Raw genomic sequence first — 21,425 nt, forward strand, 5'->3', positions numbered from 1 at the left:
GGACAGAGAACATAAATGTACTCATTCTAGTGCCCACACACATTAAAAGTACATTTTTCAGCAGGCAGCAGATAATTGTATATACTCACAGATGCTTGCATAGCCACCTATCAACACATATAGTAAATGTGTGGGCACAGATGTGAACACACACACAACTCCCTGGCTACAATGCATGTAGCCAGGGAGTTGACGGCTACTGGAGATTAAAGGTATACTGCGGGTGGTAAGCTAATTACGTACGCATCATGAGGGGATCATCCTGCCAGTTTTAATCAGCACTGGAGTGATACAAACATGGCGTCCCAATGCTTCTGGCTTGCCCTTTTTATGACACCAAAGTGCCTACGATACCGACAGAACACTGCCACCATCCATTAGCTATTCTCTAATGCTAATTTTACATTTCTAAGGACCAGAAAAATAACAATTTTTACCTGACTAGCACACATGGTTTTAGTTTAGCAAACTTTTTCACATCATCCCAGTAAATTGGTTGGTAAGCGTGAGAAGAAAATGTTCCTAAAGTAATGTGGATTTGCGTTGTATTGTTTGTTACCCAAGGTCAAAACTCTGCAACAAAAACATTTACCATTGTACATGAATAACTGATTTATTGGCAAATGAACTGCAGGGAGACTGAGAAATGTTCTGTCTCAGGTCAGAGCTGTCACTCTTTTTTATAGATACATCTGCAAATATCTTAGGACTCTCAGCCTCCTTGTTAAATAGTATTTATTCTTCTTTTCTGACTTTGCGTGAGGCCGCTGACTAATGTGAAAGACTGCAGTATGTTGTGAACGGCCATTTCTGCAGCTGTTTCCAAGAAAAGTCAAAAGTGTTTGACTTTTAGATGCCGATTGAAAGAGGACACCAATTATTTGGCTTGTATTTGAAAGCTGAGATGTTGTATGTGGCCTTGTGTCCATTCTGTGGCCTGGTGAATAGACGACTCTGTCTGCCCTTTTCTGACAGTGGCCGGCGGGGTGTCTGGGGAGTGTAGTAATAGTCATGTCCTAACTTCTGTTAGGGTCACTGCGGCCAAGGATAATTACTATAGCTCATGACCAGTTGTGTTGCTTGCCTATAACTGGCCATGTATTGTTATACTGTGTATGAACCGTGCGAGTTGTGTTTTCATACTGACTTGTATGTTTTTGATTGTTTGTTTGATTCTCAGGTTGACAAATGTCCCAAAGGAGATCAGGTACTTTAATTATGTTCATCTTATACATTGTTTATATTATATATATTATCTATATTATTCACTGAAAACAAATAAATATTGTTGAGTTTATGTTTTCTTGTAAACATAAATCTATTTGCCACATTCAGGGCCCTCGAGGTGACAAAGGAGATAAGGTAACTAATTAATCACCACATTCGAGTCAACTATCTCATTTTTGTCTGTTTTTGTCTTGTTTGACAATGTGCACATAACATGTTCTCAAGCAATTGAGCACACCTATTAGGTTCATCAAGCAATTACTGACGCACCATAAGCATATCCTCGCACAAGAACTTCAAAACAAAATCAAGGCTCAGCATATACCTTGATTAACTTGTTAACAGTTCCTTATCAAGATACTGTGTAGAATAATGGAATGAAGCTCTGATCAACTGAGGCTGCAAATTGCCTATTAAGGGGATGGTGGAGAAGTCACCTAGAAACTGTTCATGAATAAGAATAGAAACTACAGCTGTACATACTCCATTCTATCTATTCATGCTGTTCTAACTAAGCTAATGCTATGTTTCCTATCACTGCAAATAAGCCCACTAGTTCTTTACTGGTATGCAGAGAACATTTGGCACAAACATCTGTCTGCATCACTTTTTACAAGTAGCGAGCCATAATCTCTTTCTGCAGCACCGAATGTACATGAATGTAGCGCCCAATTCATGATCATACGTGTCCTTTCCCTAGGGATTGGCTGGGGTGCCAGGTCAGCCAGGGGAACCAGGCAAAGAGGGCAAAAGGGTGAGTAAACAGAAACAGTCGATTAGTTGTGTGGCCTGGCTGGTGGTTGTACTGACTGAAAGGACCTAGCCTGGGGAAAGGCCAAACAGCAGCTGAGCGGCTGTTGTTGTTTTTGGGGGAGGCAAAGATGATCTGTGGCAAGGGGATTGCAACGGACCTGGAGAGAGGGAAGGGGTGGTGTGAGCCTGTTGTATGGCAATTAATGAATGGGCTCCATGGTCAAGGGGTCACATACACTCACAGTATGACTGGCAGCACACATGCTTGAGTCCCACCGGGTTGTGGTGGACAGTGTTCAGTTTCCTAAAAGGCCAGCTTAGTTTGGGACAGAGCCAATCTCCATGAGTGAAACAAGTGAAAGCCTACATCATATTTATTTACTTCTCACCTGTGAACGCAATAGCTGTGGTTAGGAATACAAGTGTCAGGGTTTTTAATGTAATGCCCAAATCAAAAGTATGCATTTACTCCAATATTCTCAATTCGGGATGGCTTAGTTTTGTTACATAAAAACTCACAATCTTTCTGGGAACATACTGTATGTGAAATTCCAGTTGCTTCAGATACATCTGAATAGTTCGCAGGTTAGGTACTTGTATGTGTATGGTGTGCTGTCATTAATAATGTAATTGGTAAATGTTGTAACATCGTGGTGGGGTGAAGATTGCCTCACTGAAAGAATGTTGTTGTTCCTTGACACCACAGCTGAAAGGCCGTGTTCAAGGACAGGTGGAGAGAGTGTCCTTTTGTGTCCAGCTGAATTGATTTGGTGTGAATACCTTTGCCTTTGTCAACGTCATCAAAATTAAGCTCCTCGGACGACTGAGTATTCCTGTTTGTCTTACAGATAATGCTCATAAAATGGTGGAAAAAAAAAAACATTTGGCTCCGCCGCATCAAAATATAAAATATATAGCAGGTTGAGCTGTAGAGCACCCATAAGTAGGTCAGGCAAATCACATTTCAGATTAAGCAAGAGCGGAGATGATGCACAATACTCAAGACATCTGGATGCAAGTATCTCAAGAATTCCACCCTTCTGTGCGTGAATTCATTCAAACTCAAAACTTGTTCCAATAGCATTAACAATTTATGACCTATCATCGGTTGTGTTATTTCTCAATGGATCATTTCCCCCAATGCATGAAGTAACAGAATCTATTGTCGGGAAAAGTATTCACAGTCAAGACAAGTGAGCTCAGAGGCTGGTGCAGATGTTTTTTTGATGCTTTTGTCTCTCTACCTCATTAGTTAGGTGTTATTTTATACCTAACCTGACTTAAGTAGGGACTCCGCGTCAAAGGAACTGAGTGTCAGACGCATCAATTATGGTGTTCACTTTTCTTGTGGAATACAGTCTTATGATGAATCTTTCAATCATAATTGGTTCTGAGGAAATAGAAAGCCTCTCTGTGTTTGATGTTGTGGCTTCTTGGTTGCCTGTATACCCGCAATATTTCTCGCACTAGTTATTTCTTTTAAGATTTTGTAGGTAAACTAGCCACAGGGCTTTTAAACTGGCCATCTCAGACTGCTGTTGTTGTTGCTGAAGACACAGTTCTGATCTATTAATACCCTGTCTTTGATGACTGGCTGACTTCACGGTGACTGTTAATGTGCTAAGGTTTCTGCTTATTCTTAGCTCTAGGAGTCACATGTGGCCTCAAAGTTGTTGACCAACCTGTGTTTCTGCAGTTTGACAGCCTATTTTAGGAAGGTGGACATATATCATTATCAGGGGCTAGCTAGTGGCCAGCTGATACAGCAAGAGACTCTCACCTAATTAGCAACTCTTGTCCATGCTTGCAACTTATTGGTTTCACTAAGAGCCATAGCTGATGTACAAATGATGCAAAATATCTTGACGGAGACTGACCACTCCACAAGCTTCATAGAATAGCCAGGAGTGGGAAGCTTTCACAAGGCCTTAGATTCAAGCCAGGCCATCTCTCACACTGTCTACTTCAATTTATTGTTGAGGAAAATACGACCACTCTAAGCCATTTAGATTTACTTCAAGGAGATGTGGAGGACATTGTAGTGAGGAGGAAGAGGAATGATGCCATTTGCACTGATCCAGCTCTGAAGCTTAAAGCAACATATGCAAGAGAGGACAGTCACCAAACCCCCTTCTGTGACCCCTTGTCTAACATTCACAGAATTTTGATTTTATCTTATTACCTTGATGGATGACTAGTTCAGTTAGTCAAGGCCAGTCCAACCATGTCTAAGAATTTATGGGAATGTATTGCCCCCACATTACACATTGCCATTAATAGTGATGTGAATGGCTTGGTTTTATCCATTATGGATGGCATTGGCACAGAAAGGCAGGCAAAGAGTTGGACTTTGGGATTCAGTGGCACATTACAGCAGATCAAAAAAATGAAAGTGGGGTGCACCAGTAAAAAGGATATGTCCCCCTTGCTGCCTGTGGTGTGCTAAAATATTCATCAGGTGCTGTAATGATGTGCTAAGCTCTGTGTTGTCATTGTAGGCTGGCCCCATCCTACACAGGCTGAGGAGGTGAAAGACACGCACGCTGAAGGAGATAACCTTGAAATCTTAGTGTTTTCAGTGTAGTCGTTTGCAAGCCAAGTATTAGGTATGCTCATGCAGCATGCAGAGCAGAGATGTGCCTGCCTGATACCCATCAACAAATATGAGGGGCTGTATGATAAAGTCTTATGTACATACAAAAGGGATGTGGGATTTGGTGGCAGAAAGGATTGAAAAAGTACCAGGATGACATAATTTTGCATGCTCAAAATAGGACTGAAAACCTACGCTTGGTCAATGCACTTTGCTTCCTCAAAGCCAAAATACACAGGAACGCCATGGCAAGCTTGGTTTATTCATGTCCTGCCAAGTCTTCCCAGCATACTCTGCTTCGGTAGTTGGCACAGGGTTGTGAGTGGGTTCATTGCAGACATGGGTTCATCCCTGGGCAAAGTAGTAGGTTCCCATGGATTAATAAATAATCACTTTAATAAATCCCCATTACAAGGTGGGTCTTGGAGTTTTAATCCATGCCTAACACCACATTAAGTCTTATTAGCTGTATAAATGCACCTGTATAGAAAATAAGGCCATGCTAAATATAAATCACTGATTCCCCTGGTTTGGAAGCCATGTGCTGTTGTCATACATAATGGACAGGCATTTGCTCTAATTAAATGTTTTTTGAACTTTGCATTAACATTATAAACATATTTTCTATATGTATGCATAGATTTCCCCTTTTGATAAACAATGCGATCTTTTCTTTGATGCATTTTGCAGAAAGTAAGTAAATAATGTGAATGCAAAACATATGAAATCCACATTAATCAGCTGAAGGCCTCCACCGTGTCAAGGATTCCTTGTCTCCTGCTTTGGAAAATGCACGTGTCTGACAGATGTGCTGCACAGTGTTTGTTCTTATTAGACATAGCTGTGCTAGTGCAGAGATGATGAAACTTCAGCAAGCCCTAGAGGAAGCAGAGCACTGCAACTGCTCTGTCTACGGATGTGTTCTCTTCAAATGAATTATGCAGTGTTGATCCTATTACCGGTTTATTCATTTATTTAAATCTAGTTAGTTGGTTATTTCTTTAGTTATTTTGCTTAGAGAGTGAACTAGTTGGCACAGTTGGAAAATTATATGGATTGGTAGCTGGCAAGTTGCAGCTCTGTAATAAACATATAGGTGGGGAAGTATTTTGCTCTGCTTGAGTTAAGCAGAGTTCTGTACTCTCTGATGCTACAAAGAATTTACCATCAGGCAACAGTTGACATTCTCAATTGACTGCCTATCTCTCTCCTGTTAAATGGCTCCTGTTTCTCATAGAAATATTAATCTGCATACCTCAGCCGGGGATGTGAGTGGGTGACAGTGTGCCACACGGGATACCTGTGTCATATGTCAAGCAGATAAGAGAAGACAAAACTCAAAATAAAGCTGAAAAGGCCTGGAGACCGTTGCCAGCCAGGCAACACAAGATGACCTAGTAGAGAGGAAAGCCATTAAAAGAGAGACTTTTAATCTCGGAGGAATCATTTTCTCATTAAATAATATGACGAGCCACATCAATACTACCAATAAAAGAATCCCGCCAGACTATTGATGGCTATTAAAGAAACATTACAGAGTGGAGTTCTAAAATATGGCAGGACTTTGATTTTGTTAACAGGTTATTCATCCTATGTTGAACAGCCCCCCCACCCCCCCACCCATTAGACTCACCATGGTCACTAATTACAATGTCCGACAGATCATTAATTATTTATTTCCAAGTCATCTATTGTTCACTTTTAACTCCTGTATGTTTTTCACAGAGATATGTCGATAGTATTTGATAGTTTTATGTAACAGATGCAGGCGCATAAAGCTTGTATCTTGTGACAGTAAACATGTGGTAGCATGGAACCTTTATAGAAGTTTACTTTTCGTTTTCCAACAAGCACATATCACTGAAGTCATGGGACTAGCCAGACATGTGATCCGTATGCCGGAAGTTGCATGAAACCAGAGAACAGCTTTGGAGTAAACATGATGTTCACTTGTTGGTTGTTGGGCGTGAAGACAGTTTCTCAGGAAAGAGACTCTCCTCCAGTTATATGTGAGAGATGGCTATTTGTAAAATAATACGAATCTGTATCTCAAAACCTCAACTGCTGTCACGTCACATTCGTCAGCTGTCATCACTTCACATCATGCGGCAGCACAGTCTCAGATCAATGCATGTCAGTAATTGTAGTGCAGACATACTCTCAGTTCTTCACTTGTGTCAAAAAATTTTGAAACAATGAAACTAACATCAGCAACAGCTGCCTGGACACTTTAAAGTGGCATGGAAATAATCTGTCAAAACAGTAGAAAAGATCATCTGTCTTGTCTCTGCTTGGCAACTGGACTGGCCCACGTATCCAAAGAAGAGGGAGTGTTTGCTGTCTTTTGGAAGTGATAGTGGTGTTTACATTTTCCATTCATGTCCTGTGCTGAATGACCGAGACAGCTGTCTATATGTCCTGCCCAAAGCCACAGGCATTTTTTTTTCCATATTTTCCTCTGTCACCCTTGCGTTGACACATGTCTCAAAGGTTGCCTGTTCACTGGGTGCTAAACTACTTGTGAACTGTTTTCTCCCAGACCAGGGAACAACTATGTAATCTTGCACATATGTCATTTTCTCTCCCACCCAACTGTTGGCCATTTTCTCTCAGCGCTAGGCATGTTTGTGTGTGTGTGACTTGACTGTGTTTAGATGTGTACATGTGTGTGGCCATTTAGCCATGAGGGGAAGAATCTTTGTGTCACAACATACCATTATAAATGAAGCATTGAGGTGCTACAGAGTTACCCCGACCTACAAATCATATTCTCCAGATGTAGGGGAACATACTTGTTTGGTGCAGACCCCAGAAAAATTTGACTCTTTTCAGTGAAAATGAAATTCAAAAGTTCCCCACAAAATTATGGCTCATATTGCAATCGCAATGTCTGTCAAAATAATCGCAATACAATTTTTTTTGCATATCGCTCGGCCCTGCTGGGCACCAATATCCTACTGGATCTGGATTGCATTATGTAGGTGCACTGAGTGTCAGATTAGTTACAGTACCATTCATCTATTGTTAAACTAAATCTATGTAGCTCCATTGCACATACAGCTTTTGTCATTTAACCTAATTTAGTTTGAAAAAGTACGGCGTTCTCTGGAAACCAAATGCGTGCTATAACTGGAATTTAGATGCCTCTCCTCTACAGGGCCAAGCAAATGTTGTTTTGAGATAAATGAGCCACCACAGTATATATAATATTCATATTATATCTGATGGACTTGGCTCAGGTTCATTTGGATCAGTCTGTGTGTCTGTAGAGACCAAAGCAGGCAGTGACAGTGATAGGGAAGGAGTTATGGTTTGGTTTGCGGGGACTGGAACATTTGGCAGCGGTTTCATGCTCCATAGGTGGAGGCAGACATGAACAGCAACGCAACTGTAACAGACTGTTGACCTCTACCAGAGCACCTGCAGGGCGAGATTATTAAGTAACGAGTCCCTGGTGAGAATAGCAGCCTTCCTGCCAGAAGTTCTCCATGGGAGGCTGCCGCTGATTTGGGTGATACAACAAATGCATGAAATTACAGCAGCTATTTGATTGGAGCCATGCTTTTTCTTGTCCAGCTCAGTACACAGCTATAAGGACATGGTACATTCTCTTCTCCCACAAGGCTTTCTTAATAGGGGCCTATGTATAAGTGACATTTCTGTATTGGATTCACATTCATAATTGAAACAAGCAGAGGTTGTGTGATGTTTTGTTGTGTTTTGAATGCTCTCAGTCAGATTTGATGTCACTGATCTGTTTTTAATATACTTTGATTTCTTGATATACACATTAATACCACAAATTTTATATTGATGATAAACAGTTCTATAAATTTACTTGCGATTACTTTTTTTTCTTATCGGAAATGTGTCATAATGACAGATGTAACAGTATTTTTGGCATATCTTCAGTCATTTTGTAATATATTATAGATATCTGGTTGAGAATGATTACAAATGTCCTGTATGTATACATTCACATTTATGTTTGTGAAATTCAGTGCAATTCAATTTGAGAAATACTACTAAATACACACAAAACAATTGCAATGGTATATTTCACCACTGAGCTTCAGTCCATATATATGGTCCATGTTATTGAAACAGTTTTTAGATACAGTAGCATGATGTGCATATGTAGTTACTGTTTTGGCTCGACCCGTTGAAGCTCAATGGCAGAGTAACAGAGTGAAGAATTTACAGGTCAGCAGGGCTCACAGCTGAGATTTTATGGCAAGATTTACACCCTATGTGATTTTATAAGTGGGGGGTGGGGGGATTTGTTAACCCTTTGTTTCACAAAATGGAATAGGTTATTCTTCTCCTCTCATCTCTGTCCGGGTTCATATTGAGAAAATCCAGAGAGCCATGCTTTTGACACCTGTATTACACCAGGAGGTAACACGTTTGCCCATTGCACAAGGCAATTAATCTTGTCAATGTCAAGTGCATTGGGAAGGAGGATGAAACAAAGATTTGACCTGATTGGCTATGAAAAGGTCTCACATTTAGGCCCAGTTGGGACAGAGGAGAGTTAAAGGGGGAAGTGTTTGGCACATGCAAGGACAGATGCACAGCATTTTGATTTATCTGTCTGACTCTCGTCTTTCCCAGAGAGCCCCAGTATGGCGACATCCATGGGTGTTCAGAATAAACACACATTAATTGGCCTATTAATTACAGGGACGAATACAGGGGGCAAGACTTTGAGAGGGCCCATTTGATTGCACATTGTTCACTGGCTTTTAGAGTGATTGCGTGTGTATGTTCGTGTATGTCTGCAAGTTGATGTGTGTATGTATACGAGTGAAAGGCTTATGTTCAATGAGGGGTAATGTAGGTCAACTTATCCTCTGAGCATTGGATAGGCTTGCTATAGTTGGCCAGAGCATGGCCCTCATTCGCAAATCTATGACTTAACAAGTTTCTCATGAGACGGAGTTGTACCACACAGCGGGGACACTGCAGGCAAAATGAGTTTCCCTGCTGCTCCAATGTCCAAATTCATCAGGGCCTGGGCCAGGCCCATCCCTATGGCCCGTGTCTAATACCCCTCCAACATTTTCAAGTGTTGTTTCAATGTCTGCCAGGTCATACCAACACTAATGGAGTGTCATGTGTCAGATAGAGTCAGCTGGGCTGAATTCACTCAACTCTTTGAGGTATGTCACCAGACAGGAGGTGACTGGCCCTTGTGACTGTTATAGGTATCATAGTCAACACCACAGCTTTAGTCATCCAAACAATGAGATTTCTCTGGCTCCACACAGTCTAGTAATATACAAAGACACTCTCCTGGCATATCAGGGCATTTTAAGGAGGAGGCAGAGTTTGAGAAATGCTGAGAATGTAAATACCTTTAAAAGGACATTTTGGATCCAGGATGCTTGGATTGAAGCATGGCCAAGGGGAGGGAGGAGGACATGCAGAGCTCAAAGGACAGAAGGGAAGGAGGCTGGTCGGGGAGGACATGTAGCCCTGAACACTGCAGACCACAGAGGCGTGGTAGTGGGAGGCTGCATCAGTTACAGCACAGTGTTACAGCTTGCCATCCATATACTGATTCTCCACACTCTCATCCTGCCCGCGACCAATTTAGATACATTCATCTGTGTCCACTTTAATGGCATGCCAGGGAGCAGCGCATTGACAGTGGCCTGATATTATACAGATGGTAGTGTGGGGGACCTTAGTGTAATCTGTTATGCGCGGTGAGTGATATGAAGCATAAGACTCGCTGAGGGCTACAGTGCCCGGAGTGAGCGCCCTGTGGATCTTTGCACAGTGTATTCTCTCTGACCTCAAATATTTGGTTTGTAAAATGAACCAGGGTTTATTCAAAGTAGATTTTCAGCCTCTCCTATTCACTTGTTGGATAATGCATTAATGAAACACTCAGTATCTGTAAACATAGGATGGGAGCAATCTGCTCCGGATGAATAATACGGCCAAAAGTCCAGATGAGACTGTGAAATTTCTAAGAGCCAAGACTAATAACAGCTTCCATTAGGAGATGAGAACATTCAAGAGGCAATGTCGGTCTAGTGAGGAGCCAACGAAGTAGGCACCCAGCTTGCATGGACAACTGCACAGACTTCAGCTGATCGGTGGGAATTGAGCTCATAGTTTAATATAGATTTATCATCTTCAACACATTAAAATGCAAATTCAGATAATATTGTCAGACCTCTTTCCTCTCCTTAGGAGTTGTTAAAGTCAATGAGCTCTTAAAACTCATCACTGAAGATGTGGTAGGGACGTGGTTGTTGTAAAGAGATGTTCGGAGGCTCCCTTGGGACTGCCTTGGCTTAGTTTCCATAGACATTCACTGTCTGTATTTCCTGTGTTTTGCCTTTAGCTGTAGTGTTTGCATACTGTGTGATAGTGAGGAGTTAGATGTTTGCTGAAATAGCTCTATAATGGTTACTTTATCCGATGCTATGTGGTATTCTATGACTGGGTGCCCTTGTAATGCCACATGTGTCCCTTTGTATTGTGTGGCAGTTGAAAATTATTGTCACTCTCTCTCACTGCCGTACAGGTTCTTGCTCTCATCTATTTCCTTCTTCTCCTCGTTGTAAGCACTCTACAGAAAAATTTCCTTTACGGTATTCAGTGCCTAATTGCCAGACTGCCTAATTAGGGATGTTACCCCACACACATCATACATTCATGCATTGAGGACATCCATCCTCTCTCACAGAAGGCTTAGAGTCTCCTCATTGGCTCTGTCCCCCCCGCTATGTACAAAATTTGTGATGAAGCTAGTTTGCCATCTAGTGGCACATGTACAAATGACCATTTAGTCACATGGGGTCTATGATTGAGTCTCTGTGAGGAAAGCCCTCATGGAAAGCTTTAGCCAAGAGACTATAGGTGCAATCTTGGCCAGCTGAGCTGTGTCTTAAGTCGGCTGCAGTGTCAGCCATCTCTTTATACGTCCCTGAATATTTAGATGGCTGGGAGTTAAAGAGAGCATTGTGTGCCAGTCAGAATGGTGAAAAATGCTAAGCTGCATTTGAGCCCCTGCCAGGCAGCTGTCGGCTTTGCCGTTCTCTTCCTGCCCCGGCCGCTCCTCTTAACCCTCAGTAAACAACTGGAACAAATCCTATTTTATTGAGGCTTTCACCAAGTGCAAGGGATCTCTGCAAGCTCCAGTGCCCAGGCATTTTCTGAGCTTGTGCAGTGTCCTAAGATGGCATCCAGCGAGGGCAGTCAGAAGTAAGGAATTTGCACTGTCTGTCTCTAATTGGATCCTTAATCAGAAGCAGGTGAGGCTGTGGTCTCTGCAGTGTGTTTTGTGACATTTCAAGCAAGCAGTATGATCAATATTTACCCTAGAAGCGTTGATAGCTGTTTTGACACAGTGAAAACAGGTTTGGTGATGATTCTGACAGCTGCAGAATATTCAGCTGCATAGCTGGTGTGAATTCATTCACTGAATATTTGTCCCTTTCACCAGTCGACACTTAGAATTTTGAAGCTTATGCCCAATAGCAGCTAGGTTGATGTAGTGTATGTAAGTATGTAAGTACTGTCAGTCTAAGTGAAGCTGAGAATTTGATAGTTTGTTTCTTATAAAATACAGAATGAGCTTACTGTAGATTTTACAGCAGTTTGTTACTCTGTGCTTGGAAAAAGACACAACTTTCCTACTCAAGAGATGTTGACGTTGGAGTGTTTATAATGTCATATTCATTTCCAACATATGACTTGATAATTAGACACATTTCTGAGCTAAACATGGTAAAATCTGCAAGAGGTTGCCGCCAAAATTTGGGTATTTTAGAGATCCTTTGTGCATACTTTATGTTGTTTTTCTCCTAGTCTTGCTAATTCTTATGGTTCATGGTGCAAATTTCTAAATGAGAAATGAGAAAATACTATTTGCAAGGGGAAAGGATGACATTTCAGAATTAATTACAGAAAAAATTAGCTTTTGCTGGCAGTTTGAGTAATTGTCTGCATCTTGTCTGAATCTGATTACATTAAGTGTTCTTAAGGAACTGTAGGTTCAGAGGACAGAGGGGTCAAACGCATCTGGTCGTGTGTGTCAGTTTTTCACTAGCCAGGAGCAGACAACCACTCTCACTGGGGAATTAATGCTGTGACAGGCTGTCTTGTGGCAAACTTTCTCTTGTACAACATGTGCCCATTGGTCTGTTTGAGTTTCTGTCTTTTTTTGAGTGTGAATACACAAGTTCACAATCCTGGGTGTCCATGAGCTTTTTGGAGAGTCAGTGTCCTTCTCTTTGTTCTGTGTATTCTTAAATGGCATGAGGATATTATGTGGGTCTACACATTTGTTTACCAAGCAAATACAGCTGCTGCTCATAAGCTACATAGTCAGTTCCAGTTAAACCCAGTACAGCAGTTAGACAAAAGGCTAAGGTGGCCGGAGTACATGTCCCCAGAGGGAGATGGGGCTCAGCTCAGGCAGAATGAGTGGGAGTGGCATGTGAGTTTTTCAGTCAAGAAAAGGTCATCTCTCCCATGAGCTACATCAGCAGACGCAACTTGGCTTGGTAATGTCACATAGTTTACCCTTCAGGATATGAAACTTCTGTGTGACATGTGGGGATTTGCTGGTCAAAAGGCATATACAGTAGGTATCTGGGTGTGTAACCTGGATACATTTGGTTAAAACGTGAAGGCTTGGTGGATGAATAAATTGTTATGTAATTTGTGAGTTAATGGGTTTCTCCTAAAACCAAAAAAAACAAAACTTCACTTAAATGGTTATGTAATGGTGCACAAGTTTAAATTTGAGTGTCAAAGTAAACACACAATGAATTTAGATTTATTTAGAGAACTCATAAAGAATTAATGTAAATAGGAGGAAGGGATAATCACTTTTGGGAGTTCCAGTGGCCTTTATATTTTTTACATTGAGAGACAAACGAACAAAAATCAAAGATGAGGTATTACGTTTGAAATATGATGAAATGATGTTCAAACGAGTTAAAATTGATTTACCTACTGATTGCTACCCCTGCATATAAAAGGAAAAAAAATGTTGTCCTTCTGTTCGGTGTCAGGCTTTGAGTTGGGTCCTGTGGTGTTCATTTCACAGGGCTCCTCCAGCTTATCTACTGACCCCTATTGACAGGGGCACTTGTCAGGTGGATTATGTGGCTTTTTCATGGTATATATCTGCTTTACTGCTAAAAATACGCCACGTTCTGCCGTCTCCATTTTATACCAGTTCGGGTAGTCAGACATGGAATGTCTCAAAGAACATGTTGACATTTGGGATAAGGATTATGGAGTCATCATAAACGAGTGCCTCTGCTGTGTGTCACTGTCGCTGTTGACTTTGCTCTCAGATTGGGACTTGTGTTGCAGGACTGCGCCAGGCCCCATGTCTGTGCCTTCCTTTTACACTTTACAACTCATAGCAGAGTTGAAGCCAGTTGAGGCTGGGATCCATGTGGATTAAGTCAGAAGTTCAAAATACGCTGTCAGTCTACAGAGGCCTCCTCCTTACCCCAGCTCAAAAGCGTACTCATTCTAGTTATACTAGCACCATTATTGAATTTGTAGCTAATGTGGAGTACTTTTCACACTTCTGTTATATGGTTTGCAGGTTTTTAGAGTGGAACAGATAAATAGTACATGTGAATATGTGTTAAGTCTTGCCAGCCCATCTTTCATTTACTCAAGAGGCTAGTTCATCTTTCACTCCTACTCTCTTTCCTTTCCTCTCCTCCACAATCCCTTCATCTTTCTCCACCTCCTTCCCTCCCTCTCATCCCTCATTTCCTTCCTTGCCTTCCTCTATCTCTCCCTCCCTCTAATCTACTGCAATGACCTGAAGGAGGGCTTCACACTGCAGCGCTCAAATAATAATCAAGCACTAGGATGTTGTCAAATTTATAGGACACTGAGCGTTGCATAGCAACAGAGATTGCCAGGGTGATCCAACAAGCGCTGGAAGTTGGGTGAGGGAGAAATGGGGCGAGTGACAGGAGACAGGAGAAGGATGGGGAGACGACAAGAAAAACCAGAGACAGGAGAGAGGGATGAGATGAAAGTAATAGAATCATGATATTATACACAAAGAAAGAGATAAATGAGAGATGGAGAAATAGAAAAGGAAATGAGAAAGTTAAGGTTGGCTTAGCTGAAAGAAAAGGTTTACTGACTCTGCTGGCTGATCTTGTGTGCTTGCCATTCTGTGATAATTCAAGTTATAATTATCACTACGATGTCATATTTTACTATGGCATTCTGGCAAACACAAGTGGTGTTAAGTTTCAAAGTGGCTTGAATGTGGCAGCGCAAAATAGCTGTTTAACCAGTGGTCAAAGTCCAACAGCAGGCTGCTCTTTCACTCTCGCTCGTCGCTAAAATCCTCATACATCAAGGAAAACAATTATCTTGTTTTGTTGTCCCATATTTCTCATGTTTCTCACATTGCCTCGGATTTTTTTGAAATCCTCAGTTTCAGTTTGCTGTTCATCCTTGTTGCCTAGAGACTGCTTTGGACTGCAGTTCACCCCTGACATGTACCTTTCTTTTGGTCTTGTGTCTGTACCTTGTTCACCAAGAAAAAAAATATATAAATAGGACAAAATTACAATACAGCTTTGCATAAAGTTGCAGAATCCCTGAAATTTGCTCTTGGAAATTTAGCTTTTTTGACGAACATATTATTAAACTAGAAAAATCATTGAAATGCTGTCAATGTTGACAAAAACATACAGATTTTTTTTTTTTTTAGCATCAAATGTATCCCCTCTGCTCTCTGAGATGAAAAATTTGGTAATACAAAGTTCAAACAAAGACAAACTTCTTGCCAGAGGGACCTTTTGTGACAAAAGGGGCATTTTATTATTTCATTACTGTAAATGCGCTTAAACGGTGAATTAAGTGTTTTCATTTGAACATTGCATATCCAACAGGAAAGGTGGTTGCAACATAAACACAAAGCATGATTAAGCTGAATATATGATATGATGTTTTTGTCCTGATAGTTATAGAATGAAGGCCCAAAAATAGATGTTGATATTGGTATCCGTCTGTAACAAAGTTAGTTTTTAGCTTGTGCCTATAAGCATTTATCGTTTTCTGCTACAACAAACCAATAAACTGTTTTTAGTAATGAAGAAAAAAATCTCTAACATGACTGAAAATTATTATAAAATAACTTCAATTCAAAATGTCAGAGTATCCCTTTAGTTACAGTTTTATATTAGTCTAGGAGGTCCAAACATGACATTTAGAATTGATCAAATCATTGAAATGGCATTCATTCATAATTCTACTTAAAACCCTGAGTTAATATTCTAAAAACCAGCATTTGTTGCTGTAGTATTTGGGTGTTCACGGGCACCACGGTGGTTGCTGCATCTTGATTATCTCAGTATTCCAGAGCCACCATGTCCCTTCAGAGGCAGTTATCTCGCTGTGTCACTGGCAGGTGTTTCAGTTTGGAGAGTCAACTGAGTGCAAACGGTGATGACAGCTGTGCTCCGGACTAATTATTTCTTGTCACTGTGCACAGATTCGTTGGGAATGGCGTGCTAACCAGAGGTCCTCTGGGCAGAAATGTGTCAGTCTGACCCCAAGGTCACCTGTTGTAGTCTTTTTTAATGAATTGCTTTGCTGTGAAAATGAGTGTCTGGGCCGTCATTGTTTATAAATACTGAATGAATATGTTATCAAAGAAGAAAAAACTCTGGGCTAAACTACACAGTTGAACATAGCTGATACTGAGAGGTGTAGCCCAAATATTAGAAATGCGATTCAATTCAGCAGCACCACAAGTGTCGGGGCCCAAATGACCATAAAGTTCAATCAGCACCAGTTTAAACTAAAACCCTCCCATAAAGGTACAAATTATCATAATAAAGGTAAGATTCAGAGCACGGCCATTATATTACATTGCATTAGTAGGTAGGTGTACCTAAAAAACTGGCAAGTGAGTATAAATGCAGTCCGACTGCCATAGAAGTAATCAAAGATTGAAATATATTAGTATTTCTTTTCGTGAGCAGAATGATATTTTTTGAAACCTCTCCTAAACGGTTGGTTCAGATGTGGAAATGAAGTTCTAAGCAAAATCATACCACCTTTTTAAGAACCATTTTATAACTTGTAAGTAACTGTGCAAGTAAGGTGCAGGCCCAGAGGTAATGATATGGAGTTTACCCCAGATCATCATTTAGTTGTTCTGACTTCATTTGTTGAGAATTGAGATCTAGAGTACTACTATTTATTTAGATGATAATATGCAAATACATGGACATAAAATTAGTATGCACTTTGCAGTTAAGAGATTTAAGGGCAAATGTGGAGAAATAATTTTGAAAACTGAATAATTCATGACCTGTTCGGAATAATAGCATATGAAATATTCATTAGCTAAATTACTTATCTGTATAATCTGCTTTTGTTGTCGGGTTCAGGGGGGAAAGGATGGCAGCAGGGGCTAAGGCTAGAAACAAACATCTGATCATTTTGCAAACGTAGCAATGATTCTCTGTCAGCCTATTCATTATGATAACCACCCTCATGAAACGCCTTCTTTGTTTGTGAGAATTAGACCTTTTAAACAAGTGTGATGTGTTTTGAATCTACATATTGCAACCTGATGCGCAAGCGCTTATTGAATACTGTGGCTGCCACTCTGTCTGCTCTTTTTGTGCCACAAAGTAATCAACCTAAGTTACAATTCAAAGACATTATTGCAGTAGAATTTAATGTCAGTCATTTGAAGTCAAGGATTTTAAGGTTTAAAGGTGCTGTTCCTACACAATGACGCAATTCCACATCTTCCAGCTCTTCTTGACGTAGCGCTCGTTCATACTCACATTAAAGCACATGTAGACTCGGAGCTGCATTAACACCGATGATCAAAAGACGCTGGCCGTGGCTGCGTTGGAACATCAAACAGTATGAACAGAGGAAAGCGTGCAATTCCCGAGAGTAGGCACAAACTGGTTCCATTGTGTCATTATTAAGGTTAATATTTACTGTACTACACCCTGGCTTTTTCTGTTTTCATCGTCTTGTAATCTGTGTCCTACAAACAGAGAAACGCTGCATACAAGCATGAGCACACAAGCAAACAGATGATTAAAAGCTGTAGTTCTCAGTTAAGTTCCTTCCTTTGTCTTTGTTGCAGGCAAAATGTACATGTCAAATGCGACCCACTTAATCAAAGTCTGCATACATGGAGTGTCGGGGGCATTACTCTGTGATTCTCCGTTTTTCTTTCAGCAGCCAGTGATCCTTCCGTCTTCACAAATCTACACAACCATTAACTCAGTGGAAGGAAGTGTTTTTGTGTCTCTGACACGTACAGTAGAAGAGAAATACAATGTTTCAATATAGCAATTGTGTCAGATGATGAAACTCCCATTGGAAAGAGGTAATCATATTTAGCCTTAATACTATCTACATTGTGTCATGCTTCTGCTGTTGATTACACTGTTGTACAGTGTATTGATATCGGCCAGAGTATTTCCATCTCTTAACTGAGTTGATTTTACATCTGTCTTGTGTGTGTGTGTGTGTGTGTGTGTGTGTGTGTGTGTGTGTGTGTGTGTGTGTGTGTGTGTGTGTGTGTGTGTGTGTACACGCGTACATGCGTGTGTGTGTGTGTGTGAAAGCCAGCTAATTCCAGACACTTCTCATAACACAGAACCAGTGATGCCCTGCCAGTTTATAGGATAGCTGTACGGATATCCACGGAGCTGTATCCTCTTTTCTCATGAGAACATAAACCCTCTTGATGTAAATTATACCAACTTTGGTTTGGTTCAGATAGCATTACATCTCATTAAGATGTCAGCTTTTCAAGACTCGCAGATTTTCAAGCACTAAGGCGTTTTGTAATTCACAAAATGTCAAAAAATCTCAAAGCAAAAATGGTAGCTTCGTTCTGACCTCGTTTTGCGATGCCGGACAGCACTGCCTGGCTTGGCCTGTTTGCTGCTGTATGTGCTCCTTGGGTTGATTGATGCACCGAGGGACTCACACAGCTGGAAAGGAGGCAGTAAACCAGAGGAGGGAACAAAGAGTAGTGGGCCACACGGGGTGCAGCAATTAAGCTGTTTTCTTGTTGTTAATTAAAAGCAAATTAGGGACTGCGACAGGAGTTGCTGTCTAGTCTTAATTGCTGGCAGCATGTCTGCCCAGCCACACCTGTTGTTGCATCTTCACTCACTCATCTTAATTTTTTTTTCTTTTTTTCCCTTCCTTAGGGACGGAGAGGAAAGACTGGGGAGCCTGGACCCAGAGGCCTGCCTGTAAGTGATACGCAGTAACAGACACATACAGTACATACTATGGTCATTATACTTAAGTCTCTCTCATTTAAAACCTTCAGTACAAAAAACAAAACACTGAAGGTTTAAGTTAAGTTTGGCTCAGATGGTACAATAAAGCAACTCTTTTGACAGGATTTTGTTTTCTCGCTTTTCTACCAGTCAGAATCAATTTCAGTTGACCCTTTATTTATTTTATTTGATCAGCAGACATGCAATATAAAACCCATCTTAAAAAGAGCAATTACACTCCTCATAGTGAAACATCTGGGTGAAGTCGAAGCATTAATTCCATGCTTAGGCTGTATTGATCTATTCAAAATACCCCTTTCTCCCATACTGCTGCAAGCAGGCTATATTATTAGCACAAACCACAAGGGGTATATTAAGGTAGCACTTGAGAATGCTTGTATTGATGAGTAGGACAAGTCTTGCCTATAAGGCCCGTTGACTCCTTGAATTATTGTTGTTTCCACAGGCGCCTAAACCAATCCCAGACACCGTTTGTGTGTTTGTTTAGTGACCCACAGATGAAAGGGCACAAACACCACGATATGTTAAAGGAGACAGCTTGTCAGACTCTTAACTGCTGTGATGTCAGCACAAACAGAAGTGTTCAGGCATCGTGTAGTTCAGATGCTTTGGGTGTCCAATTATTTTCATGCACTATTGCCCTGATTACATTCTTGATCAGGACATAGGGTTTGTCTTATTTTTCTTCATCCAGAAAGATTTGGTTTTTGCTTCTATCACAGTTATGCAATAGCTCCAATTATCTATAGTAAAATTGAGTTACTCACTGTTAAATCTCTCCCGCATCTCTCAATATGTCTCTGTGCCTCCTTAATAACTCATAAAGTTGTAGGACACAAAGTCGTAGGTGAAAAGAAAGACAGGATGCAGAAGGTGTGACATTTCTAAATGGCAATGTCCTGATGATACCCATAGCATGTGCCAGCTTTGCCTCCATCCCCTGGTATTGGCATTTATGAGTCACCTGTTCTGCTGAGGTAGATCTCAGGGGCAATATCATCTATTCAAAACACACACCAGGGCATCACTCTCTCTTGTCCATTGGCAGCAGGACAGTACTCACAGTTGAAGGGGCAGCAGTTATTTTTCAAAGTCAAATTAGCATTGCACAACAACAGGGGAGTCTGTGAAAGGTGCACAACAAAGACACACTCAAAGATAATCTATAGCCTGCTGGGGGCCAGCCATGTCTTTATGAGAGCTAACATTAGTGCAAAGGTTAGAAAATACAATACAGCAGGCCTTTGCTGTTAATAGAAATATTTTTCAAGTAAACTTGCCAGTTTGAATAAGGGCTAGGAAAGGGTTAAGATGGTTAAAGCGTGACGATGTATCATATACAGTATATACGCACACACACACACACATACACACACACACACACACAGTTGTCGGTGAAAAGAAAGACAGGATGCAGAAGGTGTGACAGAGACACCATAGATATACTGTTAATGCTACTGTATATGCTGCTGTATACTACTACTGTATACCATTGTCTTTGTGGCATGAAATCCTTTTTATCCTTTCCCTGTGTGAAAAGAATGTTACAATGCTTGCAATTGCAGGGTCCCCCAGGAACCTCTGAAGGAGCAAGTGTCAAGGTATCACTCAAAACAATATTCATCACAAAACAAAGCACTGACATGTGGCATTTAAGGTAGATTTGAGCTGTCTCCCTGTTTGATAAACCAGCCCTTACCTGCACTTCCAGGAGGGGTTGTCAAGATGACTGAGCAGTGTTCATCGTAGCAGTGCTCCAAATAGGCAAGGAGTTTAATCATCTGGGGCCATACTACAGAAACTTCATATCTTGCAGGAAGTTTCTATAGGATGCACTTTACTGTTTGGTATCCATGGTAATTAAAGGTAGGACCCGATTTAGGAAAAAAGCCATTACAGAAGATTAGTTCATAAGTCAATGTTCCTATCCTAGCTTCCTAACTTCCCAAAAACTGTGAAGCTGTTAGTAGATAGGCTACAGGCTACCTGCGGATCATGATCCTGCTGTTAGCAGAGCAGCTACAACCAGCTGTCAGTTTTCTGACAAATGCATGTAATTTTTTTTTTGCTGAAAGAGATTTTCAGAGTGAAGTGGCCATTTTTTGTATGTTTCAATGAATAATCTAATCGGTTACAAAAATTTGCGTTAGCTGCTGGGTAACAGACATAAAAGTTGATAGCTGATGTTGGATTGAGTATTTAGGATTTCCTACCCTGAGATAAGATTGGATGAAGTAAGATAAGACAGGATTCCTAAAGTTAGTTAGGATTTGCTACTGTGATACAAAATTGGGAAACATCCTATCTTATACTCCTCCGACTTAACTTAAGACTTAAGATAGGAAGTTTCTGTAATACGGCCCCTGCACAGCATTGTCTGAATAAAGATGTACTGTATACAACCAGTTGTCCCAAGAAGCCAGCCCAGACAAATCAGACATTTGTGTGACCAGAAACAGAACGCGCTCTGTCCTTGAGTGACATTTTTGTGTTTGTAGTTAAGGGTAGATCTCCCTTGCTGGAAATGGCACCTTTCAGTCAATTGT

At 40.9% G+C, this 21,425-nt stretch overlaps 2 protein-coding genes across 2 annotated transcripts in view; both read left to right on the forward strand.

Annotated features, from left to right (window-relative positions):
• Nucleotides 1-18,832, forward strand: part of LOC111234298 (collagen alpha-1(XIX) chain-like) — a 49,136-nt gene extending 30,304 nt beyond the window's left edge. The window contains exons 13-16 of the mRNA XM_022762305.1: nucleotides 1,181-1,207; nucleotides 1,336-1,362; nucleotides 1,928-1,981; nucleotides 18,784-18,832. Of these exons, the coding sequence (XP_022618026.1) occupies nucleotides 1,181-1,207; nucleotides 1,336-1,362; nucleotides 1,928-1,981; nucleotides 18,784-18,832 (157 nt within the window). The remainder of the gene's footprint in view (nucleotides 1-1,180; nucleotides 1,208-1,335; nucleotides 1,363-1,927; nucleotides 1,982-18,783) is intronic.
• Nucleotides 18,833-20,453: 1,621 nt separating this feature from the next.
• col19a1 (collagen type XIX alpha 1 chain) overlaps nucleotides 20,454-21,425 on the forward strand; it is a 42,018-nt gene continuing 41,046 nt past the window's right edge. The window contains exon 1 of the mRNA XM_022762317.1: nucleotides 20,454-20,480. The gene's annotated coding sequence lies outside the window, so the exon portion shown is untranslated. The remainder of the gene's footprint in view (nucleotides 20,481-21,425) is intronic.

The sequence above is a fragment of the Seriola dumerili genome, unplaced genomic scaffold (assembly GCF_002260705.1).
Source record: "Seriola dumerili isolate Sdu_G_001 unplaced genomic scaffold, Sdu_1.0 BDQW01000024.1, whole genome shotgun sequence".
In the NCBI taxonomy this organism is placed as follows: domain Eukaryota; kingdom Metazoa; phylum Chordata; class Actinopteri; order Carangiformes; family Carangidae; genus Seriola; species Seriola dumerili.